This window comes from Artemia franciscana, unplaced genomic scaffold (genome assembly GCF_032884065.1).
Source record: "Artemia franciscana unplaced genomic scaffold, ASM3288406v1 PGA_scaffold_53, whole genome shotgun sequence".
NCBI classification, from domain to species: domain Eukaryota; kingdom Metazoa; phylum Arthropoda; class Branchiopoda; order Anostraca; family Artemiidae; genus Artemia; species Artemia franciscana.
Window position 1 is genome coordinate 35,903 of NW_027062694.1, and position 21,439 is coordinate 57,341.

General features: G+C 35.5%; 1 protein-coding gene across 4 annotated transcripts in view; it reads right to left on the reverse strand.

Annotated features, from left to right (window-relative positions):
- LOC136041989 (endoplasmic reticulum membrane sensor NFE2L1-like) overlaps window positions 1-21,439 on the reverse strand; it is a 140,596-nt gene that overhangs the window by 14,307 nt on the left and 104,850 nt on the right. For 3 of the 4 annotated variants that reach the window (XM_065726808.1, XM_065726810.1, XM_065726809.1), the window contains exons 8-13: window positions 20,798-20,946; window positions 17,930-18,029; window positions 12,326-12,485; window positions 9,335-9,447; window positions 6,801-7,037; window positions 4,031-4,709 (exon numbers count right to left, since the gene is read on the reverse strand). In XM_065726808.1, the coding sequence (XP_065582880.1) occupies window positions 4,498-4,709; window positions 6,801-7,037; window positions 9,335-9,447; window positions 12,326-12,485; window positions 17,930-18,029; window positions 20,798-20,946 (971 nt within the window). In that variant the 3' untranslated portion in view covers window positions 4,031-4,497. Of the gene's footprint in view, window positions 1-4,030; window positions 4,710-6,800; window positions 7,038-9,334; window positions 9,448-12,325; window positions 12,486-17,929; window positions 18,030-20,797; window positions 20,947-21,439 lie in introns of those variants that run through there. The other variant, XM_065726811.1, reaches the window with a different exon arrangement.

A 21,439-nucleotide genomic window follows, 5' to 3' on the forward strand; every position in this document is an offset into this window, starting at 1 on the left:
ACCTAGTGAATCTTCGGCAGTAGTGCTTGGTGTCAAGTTTAGCATCGACTGCTCTTTCAGCCTTCATGTCGATACAATTATCAAAAAGGCAAATAGTGCGATGCGGACACTTATACTAAAGCGTCGATTTGGTTTCGCAGAGGTACAACTAAGGATAGCCTATCTCACTTACATCCGACCAATTTTAGAGTGTGCATGTCCCGTATGGAGCCCGCAAGTCAATAACACTATTTACCTAAGTGACCAGCTTGAGTCAATACAAAAAAGAGCAGTCAAAGCAATATTGTGCGATGCTTTTACTGAATAATATGAAAAAAACTTCGTTTTCTTAAAGAGTTAAAGAGGCTGCGTCCCAAAGTCGAACCTTAAAACGTACAGGAATTAGAAGAGGCAGTTGGGGGCTGCCGCCCCCCAAACCCCCAGCTTTTAAAGACTCTTTTGTACAGGTTTTTTGTTTTTTTGCTAACCCCCCCGCTCTTGGCTTCGGAAAGGCCCTCTTTTAATTAACAAAAAATTGAAATGAATGAATAATGGAATAACTTCGAAAAATGTTAAACACAAGAGGACAGGAGAACCATTGCGCCGAAACTAGTAATTAGTAACAATGAAGCCCCCCCCCCCAAAAAAAAAAACCTGTACAAAAGAGTCATTAAAAGCTGGGGGTTTGGGGGGGGCGGCAGCCCCCCAACTGCCTCTTCTAATTCCTGTACGTTTTAAGGTTCGACTTTGGGACGCAGCCTCTTTAACTCTTTAAGAAAACGAAGTTTTTTCATATTATTTCTGTACGTTTTTCTACAATCCATGGTGGATGTAATTTAATAATTCCTGTACTCCTCGTACAGGAATTAGGAGAGGAACTTGGGTGGCTGCCGCCCCCCCGCTTTTAAATCATTTTATAAAAATAAAAAAAATAGATAGAATGACCGAAATGTTTCTTTTGCTCATAAGAAGCTAATAATCTGTTATCTCTCAAATGATAAGCTGTACAGGTGTTATCAAAATTTTTTTTGATGTTGTGAAAAAAAACCGCCCGTAAGGGACTTGAACCCTTGACCCGAGGATTAAAAGTCTCACGCTCTACCAACTGAGCTAATAACTTGCATGTGTGTAAATATAACTTCTCAATAGCTTTTAAAAATTTCAAATTAACATGGGCTCTTATGGAGTGAAATCCGTTAATTAAATAGCTAATGGTGGTTTCTGGAAAACAGGGAAGGAGTTATCGGATCGAGCTGAAATTTCGCGGATAAGCTCCTGGGCCGTAGGGGACCTTAACTTGTGAATTTCAGCCCGATCGGACAACGTTAAAAGGGGTGGGGGGGGGGGGGGGGGTTGGAGGGTCGAAACTTTCGGGGGGTTAAGATTTTCCTACGAAACTTTCATGGGCACTTACTCGGAGAATTCCGCATCGAATGAGTCTTCGTACACCCAGATCCGATGTCGGATGTGACCTGTAGGCGTCTAGGAAAAAAAGTAAATGAATTTTAAGTGGCTATGCGTGGTTTCTGGAAAACAGGGAAGGAGTTATCGGATCAAGCTGAAATTTCGCGGATAAGCTCCTGGGCCACAGGGGACCTTAACTTGTGAATGTTCGGACAACGTTAAAGGGGGGCTTGGGTTGACAGGTCGAAACTTTCGGCCAGATTTCCCCATGAAGAAAAAGTTGGAGGGGGATGAAATTTTGCAGGTTTCTTAGTTGGAGCTCGGGCTACGAAATGCATCCCTCCCCATCCGTCTGCGACCACTGGAACCGAAGATCGCTTAACATTGTCGTGTGTCGCCTCTTTATAGAGGCACGAGTGTGCCTCCTTGATATAAGTTAGCATTATCCACTTTACAAATTCCCTCTCTTCAAGAGCGTCGTTTCAGTTTGATCCTTGAATTTGGCCAATATCTTCTCAAAAGTGATAAACACAGATCGATACTACCACCAGTTTTAGTGAAACACCGAAGTACTAGGTCGAAGAACATTGACAGATTAGCAGCCCCTCCTTCACGCTCAAATCGTTTTTCCAGCTCATTCATCCCTTTCTTTGTATCAAAGTCTAAAAATTGTTGATTTAATCCTATTCGTCTTCTGAATTTTTCGTCGTTTGATTTAATCCTTTTTTTGTAAGCACAAGCGCCATTTAATTTTATGACTACGAGAAATTGTGCAAATAAAACCGATTATATTCTATTCTATGTTCCCCATGGGCTGTGAAGGATCATATCATCCCCAGAGGCATAGTTATTGAACTTTTCAAATATTCTGAATAGAACGGCTATCTAAAAATTTAGATGGGAGTCTCTGGGAAAAAACAGGCACGGGAGGGAGGCTAATTGTCCTCCAATGTTTTTGGTCATTTAAAAAGGGCATGAAAACTTTTGGTTTCCGTTCGAATGAGCAATCTCTCGATCTTCTAAGACCATTGGTTCACCCCTGGAAAAAAAAAATAAACAAGCATCGAGATTCTTTGCTTTTGGTAAAAAATAACAACAAAATACCACATTTTTGTTGATAGGAGCTTGCAACCTCTACAGTAAAGTTCTATGATACGCTGAATCTAATTGTGGGATGTTCAATAAATTTTCAAAAATTAGGCAAATTTTTAACAGGGTCTTAACTTTTGATATGGGATGTAAAACTCATTGAATTTTATATATCTTGAATCAGCATAACAAGCCAATTTCTGTGATGCATCAATTGTTATCAAAATTCTTGCTTTTAGAGTTTCGGTCGCTATTGGATTGCGTCACTCCTTACTTATAATTTCTCTGACTGTTTGTTAAACCTCCTGAAGCGAGTAAATTACGTTCTGTACATACTATCAGGTGTATACCTTATCTTTCAAATTTCAGATCTGACATCCCTTTGTGGCAAGCCTTATCTGGTAAAATGCTTTGTACTTACTTGGGTAAATCCAAAGAGGAAGAGTAGATCGACAGCCCTGCAGAGCAGAACAAGTCAGAGACAAATTACTCTGAATTGGGGATATGGTATATTTGATTAGTAATTTAGCATGGTATATATAATACTCATTAGATACGAAAATTACAGAATAAAGCGTAAAACCTTGTAGTGGCATGGTGGGTTGATCTGTGCTTAGCAATACAGGACCAAGGGCTCAATTCCCAGTTGCCAAATGGCCTGTAATTGCATATGGATTATGTATTCCAAAAGTCGAAACTAATGTAGAAAAGCTAAACTTGTAGTGCATAAAAACTTGTGTTTTATTTATTTATTTGAGAGAAATCGCGTCAGAAAAGAAATCGACAAAAAATAATGGTTTGAAAAATTCGTTAATATTGCGAAGTTTCGACGAAAGAAAAAATTGATAAACCATGACATTCTGTTGTGCTTTCCTTGTGACAAAAGGGAATGAACCTGAAAAGCCTCAATTAAGGGGGACGGCCTTATCCTCTGTGTCGTCAAAAGGTATTGAGAATTCTGTTGATAAGACACTTACATGGATGGACAATGCAAAACCCAAAAAGGTAATATTTTGTACAAGCCAGCAATCAAATGGCAAATAAGGAAGGCGCACTTTGGGTCTCCAATCAATATTTTTTGACTCTCCAACAAAAGAAGAGGAGCTAAGGATAATCTTTGGAACCGAGTTACTGCCTAGGCGAAATTAGTCATTTACGAAGGATTTATAGCACCAATTAACCCGAGGGACTGCCAAAATAAGCAGAAGTACATTCGTAATAACACAAATAGACCGACATTAATAACACTCTTAGCACTATCATTGTTGCTGCTATTATTGATGTTAGTAGTAACGTAAATATTCAAAGGCACTGAATCACTTAAAAAACAAGCTTCAATTTTAAAGACTTACAACAGTAATTAGAATAGTACCAACAATCATAACATCTGCATAGACAATAATTAGTTGGATTAAATTTACTTATTGAAAAGACATGATTAAAGAGCATTGGTAGATAAAATATTCAAACTATATACATACATACATACATTATATATATATATATATATATATATATATATATATATATATATATATATATACAAAAGTATACAGGCTGATAGTACAAAAAATTTCACATGAACTGACTCTAATGACGAAATAAGAACTGGTTCAAAAAAAAGAAAAAAAAAGAAACAAACATTTATAACAAAGCATTGAAATAACAAGAGCATTTAAACACCTTAGCAATATGGGTATACATCGATAATTCCTTATAGACCGTAAAATGGTTTACTCCCCCTTCCCCTCCAAATAAAAAATCAAGAAAAAACGATCGTTAGGAGCTAATTAAAAACATTTAATTTTTGAAGTGAAGAAGAATACTAAAATAAATAGAAACAATAAAAAGTTCAGAGACGCTACCAGGGACCTTAGTTTTCACTTTCTTAGTTTCAATTTATGTACTTTTATGCAATAAAAATTGGAATTTAGTCCTCCAAAATATTTAAAATTCGAACTATGGTAACTTTTCTCCTGTATATCCTGTTTAAAAATTTCACATGCATCTATAAATAATTTTTTTTTAATTGTTCACCTTATTTTTTCCTCTTCGTCGAATGTCTCGGATTAAGGACAACTGGTTTTCAGACAAGTCATATTTGGCCAGTCTTTCGTTGAACTCGTCCATTGGCAGGTTAATAATATCTTCGACTGACATCGGAATTCCTAAAGCTCTCGCCCTCTTTTCGTCACGGCCTATTTGATCACTTTCCCCATCTGTTGACGACCGAGAACCTAAAAATAAATATGTTCATGAATATAAACGAAAAGCAATAAAATAGGCTTCCAGATTTACCAAATTTCGTCCGTATTGAATCCGTATTCATTTCCTCTAGAATGAAGATATTGATTTAAACTTCTTTGCTTGACCACTTCTACTTGCAGTTTCCATCACACGTTCTTAAAACCCAAATAAGAAAAAAATTCTTTGGAAATTAACTTGTTCAAGAGAGAGCTATAAAAAAGGGAGAGAGGATGGAAAAAGAGTGTGTGTGTGTGTGTATGTGTATGTGTGTGTGTGTATGTGTGTGTGTGTGTGTGTGTGTGTGTGTGTGTGTGTGTGTGTGTGTGTGTGTGTGTGTGTGTGTGTGTGTGTGTGTGAGAGAGAGAGAGAGAGAGAGAGAGAGAGAGAGAGAGGAGAGAGAGAGAGAGAGAGAGAGAGAGAGAGAGAGAGAGAGAGAGAGAGGAGAGAGAGAGAGAGAGAGAGAGAGAGAGAGAGAGAGAGAGAGAGAGACAGAGACAGAGAGAGAGAGAGAGAGAGAGAGAGAGAGAGAGAGAGAGAGAGAGAGAGAAAGAGAAAGAGAGAAAGAGAGAGAAAGAGAGAGAGAGAGAAAGAGAGAGAGAGAGAGAGAGAGAGAGAGAGAGAGAGAGAGAGAGAGAGAGAGCGAGAGAGAGAGAGAGAGAGAGAGAGAGAGAGAGAGAGAGAGAGAGAGAGAGAGAGAGAGAGAGGAGAGAGAGAGAGGAGAGAGAGAGAGAGAGAGAGAGAGAGAGAGAGAGGAGAGAGAGAGACGAGAGAGAGAGAGAGAGAGAGAGAGAGAGAGAGAGAGAGAGAGAGAGAGAGAGAGAGAGAGAGAGAGAGAGAGAGAGAGAGAGAGATCGCTAAACTTATAAATAATAACGAAGACCAGAAAGGTTGAGATGCCCGGACTTGTCTTACGCCTGATTCCTAATTAGACCAGATTTCCTAGGGTAAAAACAAGTACATACAAAGACATTATTATTTATATTTTTTTATTTGCACGTATATCAATTCTATGTGAGAAGACGTGAAATAGTTTAGCTAGCAACATGAGTTGCTCATGGTTGTTTATTTTTGCATACTTTTATTTATTCATTTTTTTTTCGTGCATTTTTCTTATTTTCAGCATTGCTGTTCCTTTTGTATATGACCTTGGAAGATTTTGTCAATAAACCTATTAATCCTTTTTCAAACGCCTAGATATTAGATTGATATGCAATAACCAGGAAACCCTTTAGTACATAACCAAGGATAATAAAGACTGATAAAAATCGACAGACTTTCCCTTCCGTATGATGGAGTTTATTTCTCCTCCTCTCTTTATTTCTAAAATAAGGTTAAAGTTGCGATTATTCTTTTACCCCCTCGACCATTCACTCTTAGTAGGCAAATTCTAAAAATTCTAAGAGCAGATTTAGCTAGATCTAAGGGCAAAATGCAGACTTTATTATTTTCCATCTTATACAGTGTATTTCTCTTCCCTTTCTAATTTTAAAATAGGGTTAGAATTCCAATTATTTTTTTTGCCCCTCGGGCATTCCATCTAAGCAAGCAAATTCTAAAAATTAAAAACATTTTCCTTAAAATCTAAGAGAAAAAGCGGACTTCAATTTCTTCCCATATGATCGAGAGGTTTTCCTTCCCCTTCGTATTTCTAACGTAAGGAAAGGGTTAAAACTACTTACTTAATCCCTCGGTCATTCGCTGTTAGTAAGCCCTAAAGAATTAATAGCCAATTTAGCTAAATCTAAGGACAAAATGCTGACTTTCGATTCCATTAATCCAATGTAGGGAACTTCCTTCCACCTTCCTATTTCCAAACTACGGTTTGAGTTGCGAATTTGACCCCTCAGTCGCTCACTCTGTAATGTCAGGTTACGAAGCAAACGTCCTTTTATTAACCATATCTTAGTAAGCACAAGTATAGCTTATATAGCGGCCAGTGTCAGGAAAAATTAATATAACTTTTACATCGAGGCTTCGCAAAGATACACCTGTTTTATTTAGAATCTGCTTAATGATTAAATCTAAAATCTACACATGATAAAAAAAGAAATAGTAATAAAAAGCTGTAAAAAAAGACTTACTCATTGCGGAACTGTTATTCGTTCGTTTATCTCTGGACAAAGGCCTATAGGAAAGTTCTTCTTGTGCCCTACTCATACTGTAACTGTGGTTGTGATGTAAGGCATCAAGGGCAGTGCTTCTCATATCGAGGGTATGACTCTGGTACTCTGGATAGGGATATTTTAAATCGCTGGTTAAAAGCATATGTTCATTGGAAGGGTCTAGACTACTTCCAAAATACGAGCCATCTCCTGACGCTGTAATAAAATAAATATATGAGTTTAACTGACCCAATTTTGTGCGGTCCCGCATGGCTCAGTTCCTATGAGCTTCTTTTCCTCACCATCAACATAACTTATACAACTTTCTATTGCCAACTCAGAAGAAAAGAGATAGATTGCCATCTCGTCAGTCGGGAATCCAAAGGTCGTATCTCAATAATTGTAAATTTTTCAGAAGACCAAAAAAGGAACCTCACAACTTTTTTATTCCCTCCAATAATCGTAAAAAAAGCCCGACTGATATGTAAAATCATTACATATCAGTCCGTTTTTGTTTTACGGTTGTTGGAAGGGAAAGAAAAAAAAGTGTCCTGTTTTTTTTTTTTTTTGCTCTTCTGATAAATTTACAATCATAGAGATACGACCTTTCCATCCTCGACTAACGATGAATAAAATACAAAAAGTAGCCTTACTTTAATCACTGACTCTAAAACATAGAATTTTCTAGAAAGTTTCTAATTATCATAAGTGAGGCCAGAAGAGAGGGGGACTTGTCGTAACTAATGTGCAAATGACCCTGATTTTGTGTAAGGTGAATTAGGCTTTACAGTAAAAAAGATGCTGCTTTCGTCGCATGCAGAGATCGAAAGTCAATAATGAGCCATTTAGGAGAAGACGAAGAAAAACCATCAATATTTAAAAATTCTTAAAATTGGTCATAAATATGAATTAAAGGAATTGACCAAGACAAAACATTTATATTAATGTTTGTCAAGACTATAAATACTGGCACATTATTTGGCGGCATTTGATTAATAATAACAATGAAATTTTGATATTAAATAAGGATTCTGAGCTAGCTGTTGCTTTCACATGAGCAAGTTATATGAAAATATACGAAATTATCGGAAAAAGTGAAAAAACTTCTGATTTCCATGGCGGAAGAGTGAACAAGCCAAAGGTCCACCAGTATACGCGCCTTGGGAATTCGCTTACCTAAATTCTGCCACCACTCCAATGGAATAAGACCATAAATATTCTTTTTTCATTAAATAACTGATGTCCTTATGCTTTTGTAATTTTTTTTTTTTTTTGGGGGGGGGGAATGTGACATTTTATATATATATATATATATATATATATATATATATATATATATATATATATATATATATATATATATATATATATATATATATATACATATATATATATAGTGCAAAATGCCTAGCTACAAGGCAGCTTTGTAGCCGCTGTTCTAGTTATTCAAATATACTGAAATTTTGCTGAATTGGTATACGAATAAAAATCTGAATGTATAAGCCAAAACTAAACTAACAAGGGTCAACATTCATATTTATTTTTATTTTTTATTGGTAACAGAACGTTTTATTCAAGGAAAAAGAAGATAATAATAAACTCCACTTATACTAATAAAGAAACGAAAAATAGGATAAAGGTAAAGACAATGGATGTTCTGCTATTGCAATTTAACCATAATTCATAAGGATTTGGATAGTGAAATAGGGATATAACTTCCGGAGAAATAAAACTACACATAGTCGAGGGCGCCACCAAACAAAAGTAATAAATTATTTTTCACGTCCATCGCTTTTCCTAAAAAGGACAATTCATGTGCTTCAAAAGTAAGAGTTGTCTTTCCGCAGAGACACTTAAAAAAAGATTCATTAAGAAATACATAAATCTAAACGAATTGCAAAACACCGATCCGCAACATTTAGCCTAACTTGGCATAAAAAATTGAGGACACAAACTCTGTCAACTTTAACAGGCTTTATAACACTTTAGTAAGTACCTGGAACCCGAGCTTGGCTTAGTCCCTGACACTCGGCACACTTGTATATAGGTGATTCTGCAATTACGCATTGCCAAAATTATTGTATTATTCATTAGTTTTAAGCCGTAAGGTGGCAAATCAGCAATTTCAATTGAATTAAGAAATTCTGGCGCGAATTCAATTCTGTCTTCCTGTTTATCCTTCACAGACGCTTGGGCAGGAGATCCCAAGGATCCTTGGGGGATCTCAACAGGGATTTTCATTAAGAATCGAGGAAACCGAAAAAAGATTCCAAGACATAATAAGAACCAGAAAAAGATCATTTAGTTTTGAGCATTGGAAGATTGTTCTATGGTATTGGGTTGAGCTACAGAAAAGTATATTTTTAGGCCACAAGTTCCCTCTTTTAGGGACGAGGTCTTAAGATCAATCCTAACAGAGGAAAAATTCCGTACTCACAGTCAAACCTTATATGAAGGCGTGATTAAAGTTAATAATAGTCTCAACGTACTTAAAATTGCTAAATTATGCTTACAGTTATCTTGAGGGAATCGTTTTCCATAGAACTGGTGCTTCTTTTGTGGAGGTTGACGGGACTCGGCGTTACCCAAGGGAGCAATTGTTCCGTTACTGGCACTTCTTAACGAGCTATAAATACCAACAACATATATACATAAATTCTAAAATGCTTCTTGAGCATTACTCAAGTGTATCTGGCAAATATATAGGTGTAGTTTACTCTTGAAAATTAAAATGTGGAACTCTATCCACATTTTCGGCTTTTTAAAGATTAGATGATATGAAATCCAGTCAGTTCAAAAAAAGATAATGATTTAGCAAAATATTAGTAGAAACAGAAGCACAAATAATAAATTAAAACTTTCACAATTGATTATAATCGGTTATAGCTTTGCGTTGATAATTCCCACTTAAAAAATGAAATTAGTAGTAACGCCAGTAGAAAAATCAACAATAGCCACAGCTAATTTTCCAGGAAGCAAATTGGCCCATTGTTACCAAAACTATTGTTTCACATTATAAATTATGTAATAGATTTATTACAATTTATTTTGGTTATTTGCATTACCCTGTGCCCAACCCGAAAGAGCACATCTAACATACTTTAGTAGATTAGGGTTAATAGAAGAATCCAAAATAGCTAAAAATAATTTAGCAGGAAGCAAATTGACCCACTATTTCCCAAATTTATGACTCTATATTGTTATATAGTATATATACAGTGCATATAGTCGTAATCAACGTTTTCATTTCATCGAGTCCAATACGAAAGGGCATATCAAGAATTTTTCACATATTGACGTCATTGGAACAATCACAAAACCTGATTTAATTTTTAGAGCAAACTGGCAACTGGCCAATAATTACTAATTTATTTTTTTCATTTACTTATATAGATCATAAAAAGATGGCATATCAGAATAACACTACCTTTTTTCAAATTTATCAATATTTAATCTAAAAATTTTCCCCTTACACATTAAAGTATCTTCTTCACAAACGTACATTTTATTATCTTGTATCGACTACTTTCAAATAAATGGATTGGCTCATTGATAACTATCATTTTCCCAACTACGAAAATAAACCATTACTGATTGTTTCCCTTAGTTAAAGCATCAAAATAAAACAATTTCCCACATGGATCCATTTTGGGTCTATTCATACCAGTTTTATATAATCTTTTTTTTTTAGTTTTAGTTTTTCAGAATTGTGAAGTTCTTAGGCCAGTAGTATATTTTTGTTAGTATTGCCACATTGAACCGTGAAATAAGCAAAGCTTATTAGTCAAATTTAATAGTGCTTTTTGCTCGTGAAAATATAAACATTGACAACCTCTAGAATCTCAAATACATCTAAACTTTCAAAGGAAAGCTATACTTTTTTAATTCTTTTTGCCACTATAATTTTTTTTTACCTTATCTTTTTGTTAATTCTTCAACCAAATTTTCCTTTTTTTTTAAATTGCCACACGTCCCTTTCAAAACTTCACGTATGGAGTTCTTTTTGACTAATAATGGATCCCGAATTCCCTATTTTTTAGGTATTTGTAGTTGGGTAAGTTCCGACTTAGCCAATTCAAACAATCTGAGATTATGTTTTATGTGTTTTGTGATTCGGCAAGTGTCTGTATGTGTTAGGAATTGCGATGAATTATAGATTATGCGTGTGGATTTGAGTTCTCTGTAGACATATTAATTTTAGAAATGTTGATTAATTGTTTAGTATGGGTGCTGGAAGAGTGAAATTTTTTTTACGAGAAAGTGTAATAATACTCATTTTTTTTTTTTTTTTTTTTTTTTTTTTTTTTTTTTTTTTTTTTTTTTTTTTTTTATAGTCGCCCCAAACACACAAATTTGCGTCGAGATTTATTGTGAATTTAATGTGGTAATGTTTATTTTGTTGTATTACTATTACATGGAGATCTACTCGTTGTGTTTTTTGTAACCCATTTGTTAATAGAAAAATAAAATAAAATTTTATTTTCACCATCCTTGATAAAAAGAAAAAGAAAAAAAGGGGCTACTTGTATTCATACGAATACGTTTTCCATGCAGTTGAATCCAACAAAATTAGCTATCACACTGGACACGTACACTATTTTTTTCAAAGAGCTCGATTCTTGGGGGGGGGAAGTGACTTATACGGAATTTGTTAAAACATTTTAGGGCTAACCATGGAATTTCAGCATCTCATGGGGGAGGGGCGATGTCCAAAGCCCCCTTCCTAGAAATTTATTTATACATGGTAGTAGTTGATGGTTTCTCGGTGTATATAAAGGCTAGTTCATATCTGCGTATTTAGATACTGAAGGACAGTGTTGAGGAATTGGCATAATTTGAAAAGATAAGGTTCTTACAATTCGTCATAAGATTGTATGTTTCAACACTAATAACAACAATTTTGTTGCTGGGGTAGCCATTAAACTAGTGTCCTCTTTTATTTTAGTATTTTGAATAATATCTCACTAAGAATAACAATTATATTTCGATAACAATTATGTTTTCGATGTTACAAAAAGAGCCGTTCACCCAAAATAACAGGCATGTCACACACACACACACGCACACGCACACACACAACACACACAGACGCAAAAAAAGCGAAAATACCCTATAAACAAGCCTGGTAAAAAGAAAGGGGACAGAGAAAAACTCAGAAAAAAATAAATAAACTGAGATGCATATTTTCAGCAAATCAATAAGAAATTAAACAGAAAGGATAAAAGATAGATTGTTACTGGCAGAAAAAACACAAATAAACGGAAACCAGACGCTATATAACTGGAATATTTTATCAAATAGGAAAAAAGGAAAGAAAATGACTAAATTGCTGCAATATAAATTTTGGAGTTTGGTAGTTGTAATAATAGAGTACAAAGAAATGGGCCCTCTTCCTTACATCATAATAAAAAAGTCATGGAAAAACTTAATTAGTATTAATGTTTAGCGAATTCTGCTTAATTCAACGGAACTAGTAACTTGTAAAACTAGTAAAAAAAACCAACCTGGCATAACCTAAATAATGATGCTCCGCCCAATCAGCTTCAGTGGGTCGATGCAGCGGCGCCTCAACACCACCAATTGAGCCATGCCGAGAATCTGGGATACTATGAGCAACATTTGGTATGTTTGAGTTACCATCAATCATACGCACACCATAGGAGCCTGAGGTTAACGAAGTCATGGATTAGGTACAATTTCGTTCGCTTCTTTATCTCCTTTTAAACAACTTCATTAGAGGCACATATTCTTTTTTTTTATATATGTCTAAAACAGTCTATATAAGATATCATTGAATTTTTTCTTAAAGGGGGCGAAAGGCACAGAGAGGCCCTCTGGGTACGTATCTTCCTCATTATGCTCAAATTGTCAATTTTACTCACATATTATAACTGTTGTTTCCCTGCATACGCTATTTTCCTATTTTTGCCATTGTTTACAGATTATACCCACAATAGAAGAATAAAAATGAAACATTGTTTGAGTTTCAAGACATTTTAAGGAACAAAGATATCAGCTACGTGACCAGACCTTCATTATCTTTTATTTGGGGCCGTGGGCGAGGGGATTACAACGAAAGAAGTGAAGACTGGTGAATTAGGCTATGTAAAAATACATATAAAACTTTAGAACAGACTGTGATTTATTCGCTAAAATACCACAATGTAGAATAGCATAAATTCATAACCGCATAAAATAGTTTGGAAAAAAAATACTGGTAAAAAATCACAGTACAAAATTATTAGCAATCAGTTTCTTATTGAATGCTAAATTTGGCCAATTTTATTGCCAGTAAAATTGGTAATATAATAAGGTACATAGAATTCCAGTGCCTCGTCGTCAACACAACTGGGCAAGACTTAAGTTTGATCCAGACCCTTATGGTGTTGGGAAAGATAAATATTTTTTTTTTAATTTTTTTTTTTTAACGGAGAAAAAATGCTTGTCAACGTCACGTCTGAATTATTTAAGTCCAAATTCATAGCCAGAAGATGAGGTCTTTTTAAATGTTATCGTAAGTCTAATGAGCATGATTTGGGGTATTTAGGATTTAGTTATGCACCCAAAGACCTACCAGGTGAAACCAATGCTATTATAAAATAAAACTAAAAAATACTAAGGGCAGGCATATGCGCGGGAGGGATTTCCTTTGAGCCCCCCTATAATCCCAATGTTCCCCCAATATGTTCTTGTTTTCCGTATAATTTCGCTTATAGCTGTTTTTTTTTTGGAGTTGTCCCCTCCTCTCACTATAAAAACAAATTCTGCGCGCCAACCGACAAACTGGGTAAAGTAAATGTACTTACGAAATAAATAGGCATACTAAGGACCGGTGCATACATAGTGGGGGGGGGGGGTTCGATACCTCGCCTTAAAATCTAGTTTGTACATAAGCGTTTTTTCAAGTTGGATACACCATAGTCTCGAGGTTTTTTTCTACATCTTCTTGTATTTTTACCCGTTATTCTTATATTTTCCACTCTATGAAAAGAAAAGAAAAGAAAGTGCCGCGTGCATACCTGACGGAGGCTTTTCTCCTAGTTAGTCCAGAAAAGAGCACTAGTATCTTTTATCATAATAATCAGCATTTGATATGCAAAAGGAAATCTTACTTCATGAAGAAAAAAATAGTCTTTACAAAAACACGGTTGAATAGCGTGAGACCAAAGTTGGACGCCTATGAAAAAAGAATAATTTTTCAAAGTGAATATGACATGGAACCAACATTTAAATTTATAACTGATTTTGATTAAATGATTTTGATGAATGACAGTCTCAGCATACCGACAAATAAAAGAACTCCTATTAACGCTAATGAAATTAAAGTAAGCACAATGAATTTATGGTTAATGTTTGAACGTGCAAATGTTGGAGCGCTGAGAGTATAGAACGAGAAGAAAACAAGTTAACTTTTTAACTAGAGGGATTGCCCCTAGTAAGAAACAACGGTAAACAGAGGAGTCTCTTACTTTCAAAAATATTGAATACCGGGTGAGGCACACTACGTGTGGCACAGATCATGTCATGCGTGGTGCCGAGAGATGCGGCGTTTGGTGCGCATGATGGAAAAAGTGACACTTTGGACCGTACACCAGGTGGCGGAGAGTGGCCGAAACGAGCTCAATATTCATTTTACACAATAACTTATAAAGTCAAGGAGTTAGGCAGTGGCGTCAATTGACAGGAATTAAGAAGGGGGGAGGGGCAAGATATGTTTTTAAAAAATCTAGGGGGCAGTTTTTTTCAAATGTTTCATCAAAAGTATGAAAAATCCATTAGCTAATGAAAATTAATTTTATTTTTTTTATAAAACCAGTTTTTCGAAGAAAATTAGAGAGATCCATTAAGCTAAGAATGAGCAAAAATAAAAATGAGTAAATGAAATTCAAAATGAAAAGAAATTAAAATAAATAGCCAAATCAAATACAAAACGAGCAAAAATTAACATGAGAGGGCTGACAACCCCCATGCCTTCTCAAGACCAGAACACAATCCGCGCTTTACTGAAAAAACAGCAACAATAAAGCAAATGACCGTGGACTGTCGTTAATTGACATACACTTGACATTTAATTGACATTTTGACATTCCTTAAAAGTGTTGATATATTTTTTTTATGAAAGTAAGAAAAGTGAAAACATGTCAAACATATTTTTTTTCAGTAAAGCGCAACTAGAGTTCTGGTCTTGATAAGGCATGGGTATTATCAGCCCTAATCATGTTAATTTTTGCTTGTTTTGAATTTGAATTGGCTATTTATTGTAGTTTCTGTTCGTCTTGTGTTTGATTCATTTATTTTTATTTTTGCTCCTTCTTGGCTTAATGGAGCTCTTTACTTTTCTTCGAAAAACTGGTTTTATGGAACAAGTTTTTAAAATTAATTCCTGTTCGTTTTTTCATTGACATAGTCTTTTCCATAGAAAAAAAAATTCATATCTTTTCAGTTTTTTTTTTCTTTAAGAATCCATAGTGTGGATTGCTATTTGTATGTTGAAGAAACTTTTTCAACAATTGTTAATCCTGACACAAATAGGATTTTTTAATTTAATTGTATAGCTTCTGAGGTTGTTCTAATAAATAAAACATCACTCGATCTATGCTCTTTGACAACCTATACATTGAACCTTATGTCCCCGGGGCATAACTTACAAACCTTGCACCTGGGCTCTAGAGGGTTGGGTTCCCCTTGAAGTCATTATTACATGCTCTTTGGACTATTATGAACAAAGGCTATCTTACAATTTTGATTGAATACGTATATTTAATTTACCTTTCTATATTTACTTTATATGCTCCCAAAGCATAGCTTACAACCCTTGCCCTGAGGGCTCTGGAGGGGGGGGGGAGGTTAATGCTCAAAGACATAATTTTCAGACCGTTCAACTACGCTGAACAAACTGGGTATTTAAAAATTTTTGATTGGATGTGTTTAGGGAAATGGTGGGCGTGGGAGGGGGGTTAGTTACCCTCTAATTACTTTCAACTATGAAAATGAGCACTAGCCCTTTCAGTTTCCAATCTAATGAGCCTTTTTCGAAGTTTCTACGAAAACAAATAGCCAAATTTCTATCAGATGTATTATGGGAAAATACGAGGTGAGGAGGGGGGGATGCAACCTTCCATCACCTTGAATCTCAAAAAGCTTACTAAAACTTCTGATTGCAATCCAATGAGCCCTTCCGAAATTTATACGATCACCCTTTCTACCCCCAGGGCATAACTTACAACCCTGCCCTGAAGGCTGGGGCGGGGATGTCATCCTCAAAGATATAATTTCCAGACTTTTCAACTACGTTATACAAAATGGCTATCTCAAAATTTTGATTTAATGTGTTTGGGGAAATGGTGTGCGTGGAAGGGGTGTTTGTTGCTTTCCAATCACTTCTGACTATTAAAACAGGCACAAGCCCTTTTCGAAGTTTCTACAACTCCTTCGATACAAAGTGCCCTAGTCTAAAAGAAAAAAAAATAATACATTGTGCCCACATCGCTCTTTACTTAGGCAGCGCTATTAGGCTGCCTATGATACCGAAAAAGGCATTTTTCAGCGAAAATGCTGAAAAAAGGTTTTTTTCAGAATCTAGGGGAGAAGGGTTACAAATTTTTAGGAGGGTAACCAATGCCTCACCTCGCCACAATTAACACCACTGGAGGGTGGACACGCAATTTCAAAAATTAAAAGAGTATACGATATATCGTAAAACCCATACTTAAGGCTAAGGATATACTTGAGTATACTTAAAGGTATACATAGGTATACTTAAAGGCTAAGAAGAAAAAATATTCACAATAAGAAAGATTTTTGAAGTCATCACAAAAGCACATCAAGACTGGCAAAAGGGCTAATGAGTTCAAATTAAAAGGTTACTCATTTGTGCTCTATACATGTCCCATATATTTAAAGCAAACACGAATAATCGAGCGCCCATCGCGTAGTTAAGCTGTTCATAAGATATAACCCCCATCCTCTTCGTACGCAAGTACCAAATGAACAAACTACTGTTCTTTTTATTTTGAAATCTATTGATCCATTACTCAAATCAATGGGTTGTTTATGATTGAATATCTTATCCCCTCCTCTGCAAATACAATATCTTGCCATACTCTTGGTAACACTGCATGCAAGGAATTTATAAAAGAAAATTTTTCTTATGATATGTTCTTTTATGTTTCTTTTCATATTTTGGGTGTGTTCTTATATCCAAACCAATACAAAACAGAAAAAACAACAACTCACTTTTGCCAGCAAAAAAAAAGAAAAAAAAAATGGAAAAAACGCAATCAGCGAAAAGGAAATCCGTAATACAAACAGCAAAGACTGATATGAGACAGAGCAGAACGTAAAGGTGCGACTTTCAACATTCTAGTTGAAACATTTTGGCGTTGGACCATAGAGAGGCTTGACATTACGACACAAAATAAAACTGGTCCGAATCTAATGCTGCTGCGCTAAAAAGCTAGTACTTTTTCACTTCAAAAGCCTTCTTAGCTCCAACTCGATAATCCCTCTATTTGAGTCTTGTTGTCAAACACGACTGCCTACTTTATACTGAGGCTCCTGAGCTTTAAGGTAAAGTTTAGTTTGGCATCAAAAACTGTCTTTTATAAGAACATCCATTCACTTCTTTCTGAGAAGCCTTTTCTCATTGTACCAGCTTCTGTGAAGGCGGCATAAGCTCTTGGAAAACTACTGTGTCGAGTATTGCCAATCTATCTGAAACCAATTCCATGGGGGCGTTATTCCAACAAATTAATCTATTGATTTCTTCAAGTGAATGTTAAAAAGACGTTTAAAACTCGGTGATTTCAATAAGGCAAAGAATCAGTAGCATATCAGGCACATGATAAGCACGGAGGTATTCAGGATTTTTTTTCGGAGGGGGGTAAAAAAACTTACAAAATCCATAAAGGATCTTTTTAAAATGAATTTTGTTACTTTTCACGAGTCACCCAGAAATCATAGGGGGAAGGGGGGGGGGAATAGGGAACATCCCCATCTGGATAAGTCCTTGACGATAAGCCTGATACTCCAGAGCCTTAAAAAAGAGGCCAACTAGAGGCCAGAACTAGAGCTAGCCTTCTTCAAGCAATTAAAACAATAGAGGTTACCTTCTGGCATGCCAACATCCATCATTTGTAACTCTTCATCGTTCAACAATGATGAAAAGAATCCTTCTTGCTGTCCTCCACCCATTTCCACGACTGGCTGCTACAATAATCAAAACAAACAAAGCATTCAATAATTAGAGAATAAAAATTAAGACATCTAGAGTTCAGTATTGCCTCTGCAACATGACGGTAAGATCAAATCAGGCGACATCTTTTCAAAATTCACTTCATTTATTGGATTGATCTCACGATAATTTCAATCATAGGGCCAAAAAGGATCTCGGTGTCTAGACTAGCACACGATGAGGGAGGCCCTTCGGAAATGTTCCCTGTAAATTTGGTATTTTTATAATTTTCTCTTATTTTTCTTACAATTTTGACCCCAACCCACGTCATAAGAGGAAAGCGACCACAGACTTAGACGTAAGGGAGAGGGGTTTCAGACGCATTCCTTCTGAAACCTCAAGATTCTACGATTCCTCTGACATTTTCCTATATTTTATTTGCAACACAGAGTTTCTTGGGCAAGGGAGAAGGGGGTTGACGATCCCAGCAAAAGGAAACAAGAGCCAAGAGCTCATTTGGCAATTGCGGCGAGGTCGAAAGAGCCAAGAGCATCTTCGCACCAAATTTTATTACGATCTCTCCACTCTAAGCGTTTTCCAAGATTTCCGGTTTCCCCCTCCAACTCCACCCAATGTCACCAGATCCAGTTGGGATTTCAAATAAGAACTTTGAGACACGGATTCTTCTAAATATCAAATTTTTATTAAGATCCGATAACCTGTTCGTAAGTTAAAAATACTTCATTTTTTCTAAATTTTCCGAATTAACCCTCCTTCGACTCCCCCTCCCATATGCTCAAATCGGGGATGCTACTATTTCTAGGTTAATCTGGTCGGGTCCCAGATACGCCTGCAAACTTTCAGCGATGGATATACTGATCACGTATCTAGTTTCGGATCTTCAGTCAAAATACCTCATTTTTTCTAATGTTTCCAAATTAACTCCCCCCCCCTCCCAGCTGCCCCAAAGAGCCAATCCGTCCTGATTATGTCAATTACGCATCTAGGACTTGTGCTTATTCTTCCCACCAAGTATCATCACGAAATTTTGATCCGACAATTTTGGGAAAAAAGTTGCGTGGCAGGAGGCCTAGCTGTCCTCCAATTTTTTGGTCACTTAAAAAGCGCACTAAAAATTTTAATTCCCGTTACAATTAGCCCTCTCCCTATATTCTAGGCCCACTGGGTAAATACGATCACCTTGATAAAAAAAAAAAAAAAAAAAAAAAAAAAAAAAAAAAAAAAAAAAAAAAAAAAAAAAAAAAAAAAAAAAAAAAAAAAAACAAAATTCCACATTTTTGCAGATTGCTTGAACCCTTTACATTACGGTTCTTTGATATGCTGAATCTAACTGGTTCTGTCTTTTATAGGGTGTTTCTCCCTTTTTTCGAAAATCAGGCAAATATTCTCAGGCTCGTAACCTTCGATTGGTATAACTAAACAAAATGAAACTTCAATATTTAGAATCAGCATAAAAACTAATTCTTTTGATATGTCTATTGGCATCAAAGTTCCGCTTTTTAGAGTTTTGGTTACTACTGAGCCGGGACCCTCCTTACTTATAGTTCGTTACCACAAAGTGTTTGATTAAATATAAACTAGTTTCTACAATTGTCTTTCAAGCAGTCGCGTCATTTATTAATGCAACTGTAAAAACTAATTGAAGCCATTGTGCAAATCAGTAGCACTTATGTCCAGAATGCGGTCACGTTCGAGACGCGATTACTTACCCTAGAAGAAAAGTCTCTCATATAGAGTGCTCTACGAGCAAGTGCTGTTAATGGGACCTCAAATAGCATTGTGACAATCAATTCCTGAAAGTACCCCATACCCAGCTAATTTGAAATATTGAATAAGCCACACATAAAACTTGTCAAGAAAAAATGAAAACTACGGCCTAAAAAATATATTTTTAAATATTAACCCTCATAAAATTCAGTCCCTCCCTCTTCTAGGCATCGGGCCTGTGTCTACCTATGACATTATGTATTTAACTATCAAGATAAATATGTTCCGAAAACACATAGGATGGCACAGGTACGTAAAAATTTCTTTAGAACAAAGTAATCAAATACACAGAAAAAGAGAACTTACTTGTAAATGAAGCCACAACTAAAAATAAATTTCTTTCTTCTCGCTGGCTTAATATATCTCAGAAAAGAACCAATCAGGTTTTAACAAAGCGGAGTTATTTATCTCTCCAAAAAGCAGATTTTATTGTCTGTCTATATTTTTTGCTCAACGTTACTTAGCATGGTTTTAAAGTGATTATTTTTATTTTCTATTTCAAATTAAATTTATGAGCCACTTCGACCACTTCCGAACATTTAATTACTCCCAAATTTTATTAATATAAATTAAAATTTTTGTCTTAGCGATAAATCAATACTTTTTCAGTCTTAGAGATGACTAAAAAGTCAAATAATGTATGTTTATTCTGCAAAACTCAAAACGGACTAACAAGTAAAAAATGATTTACTTTTTTTCTCGAGAATCAATGAATAAGAGTGAAAGCAAGGGGCGCAAAACGGATTGGGCTTTACATAGCTTGATCTTTATTACATTTTCCTCAAGTCACCGACCTTTTCCATTTTTTCATTTACAACTTAAATAAATTTTATATCTAAGTTAGGTTAAGCCCAATCCACTTGTCACACCTCGTTTTCAGTTATATTCATATATTTTAGAGAAACAAAATGTGGTAATTTGAAAAGTAGAATTTACATTTTGAAAATGATTAAAAAAAATCTTTCTACTTGATTTAAACTTCAAAGTAAAACATACTAACACAATCTTAACTTACTTGGTAATATACCGGATCTGGAGTTACTTCCATTTTGAACGAAGAACCACCATTGGGTGCATGCGCGCCCCCTTGTGGATGGTCTCCAGTGTTGTTTGAAGTAAGGTTTAATGACACAGCTACCGCTGAGCTTAAATGAGAGGCGCTTACTACAAAAAAAAGAAGAAGAAATAAATGTTACAAATTCTAATCAGGGAGATGTAGACTTTGATTTGATGAGGGTCTGGCTATACTCAGTTCTCATGTGTTTTTCACATATTATCCAAAATATTCCAATAAACACCTTAATTTTACAGTCGAGTTTCTTTAAATTACGATAGATCAGGTAAAAAAATTTATTTTTAGGTAGAAGCATTGCAATAAAATGAATGCAAAAGTAATAACTTATTGCTACATTGATATCTGCCAGGCAATAAGAAACCACGGCCAGATTACCCCCCCCCCAAAAAACAAAAAAATTAAAATAAGTAGAATCTTATTACATTTAGTAAAGTATTATTTAGAAAAGCAACAAACCCCTCGAAAATGGCGTTGGATCGAAACAAAATATACACTGTTGAAGCCATCATCGCCGAAAACCGCATACTGGAAACTTGCAGTCCCCCAACTTGAACAACAAGGAAAACCAATTTCCTGCAATGG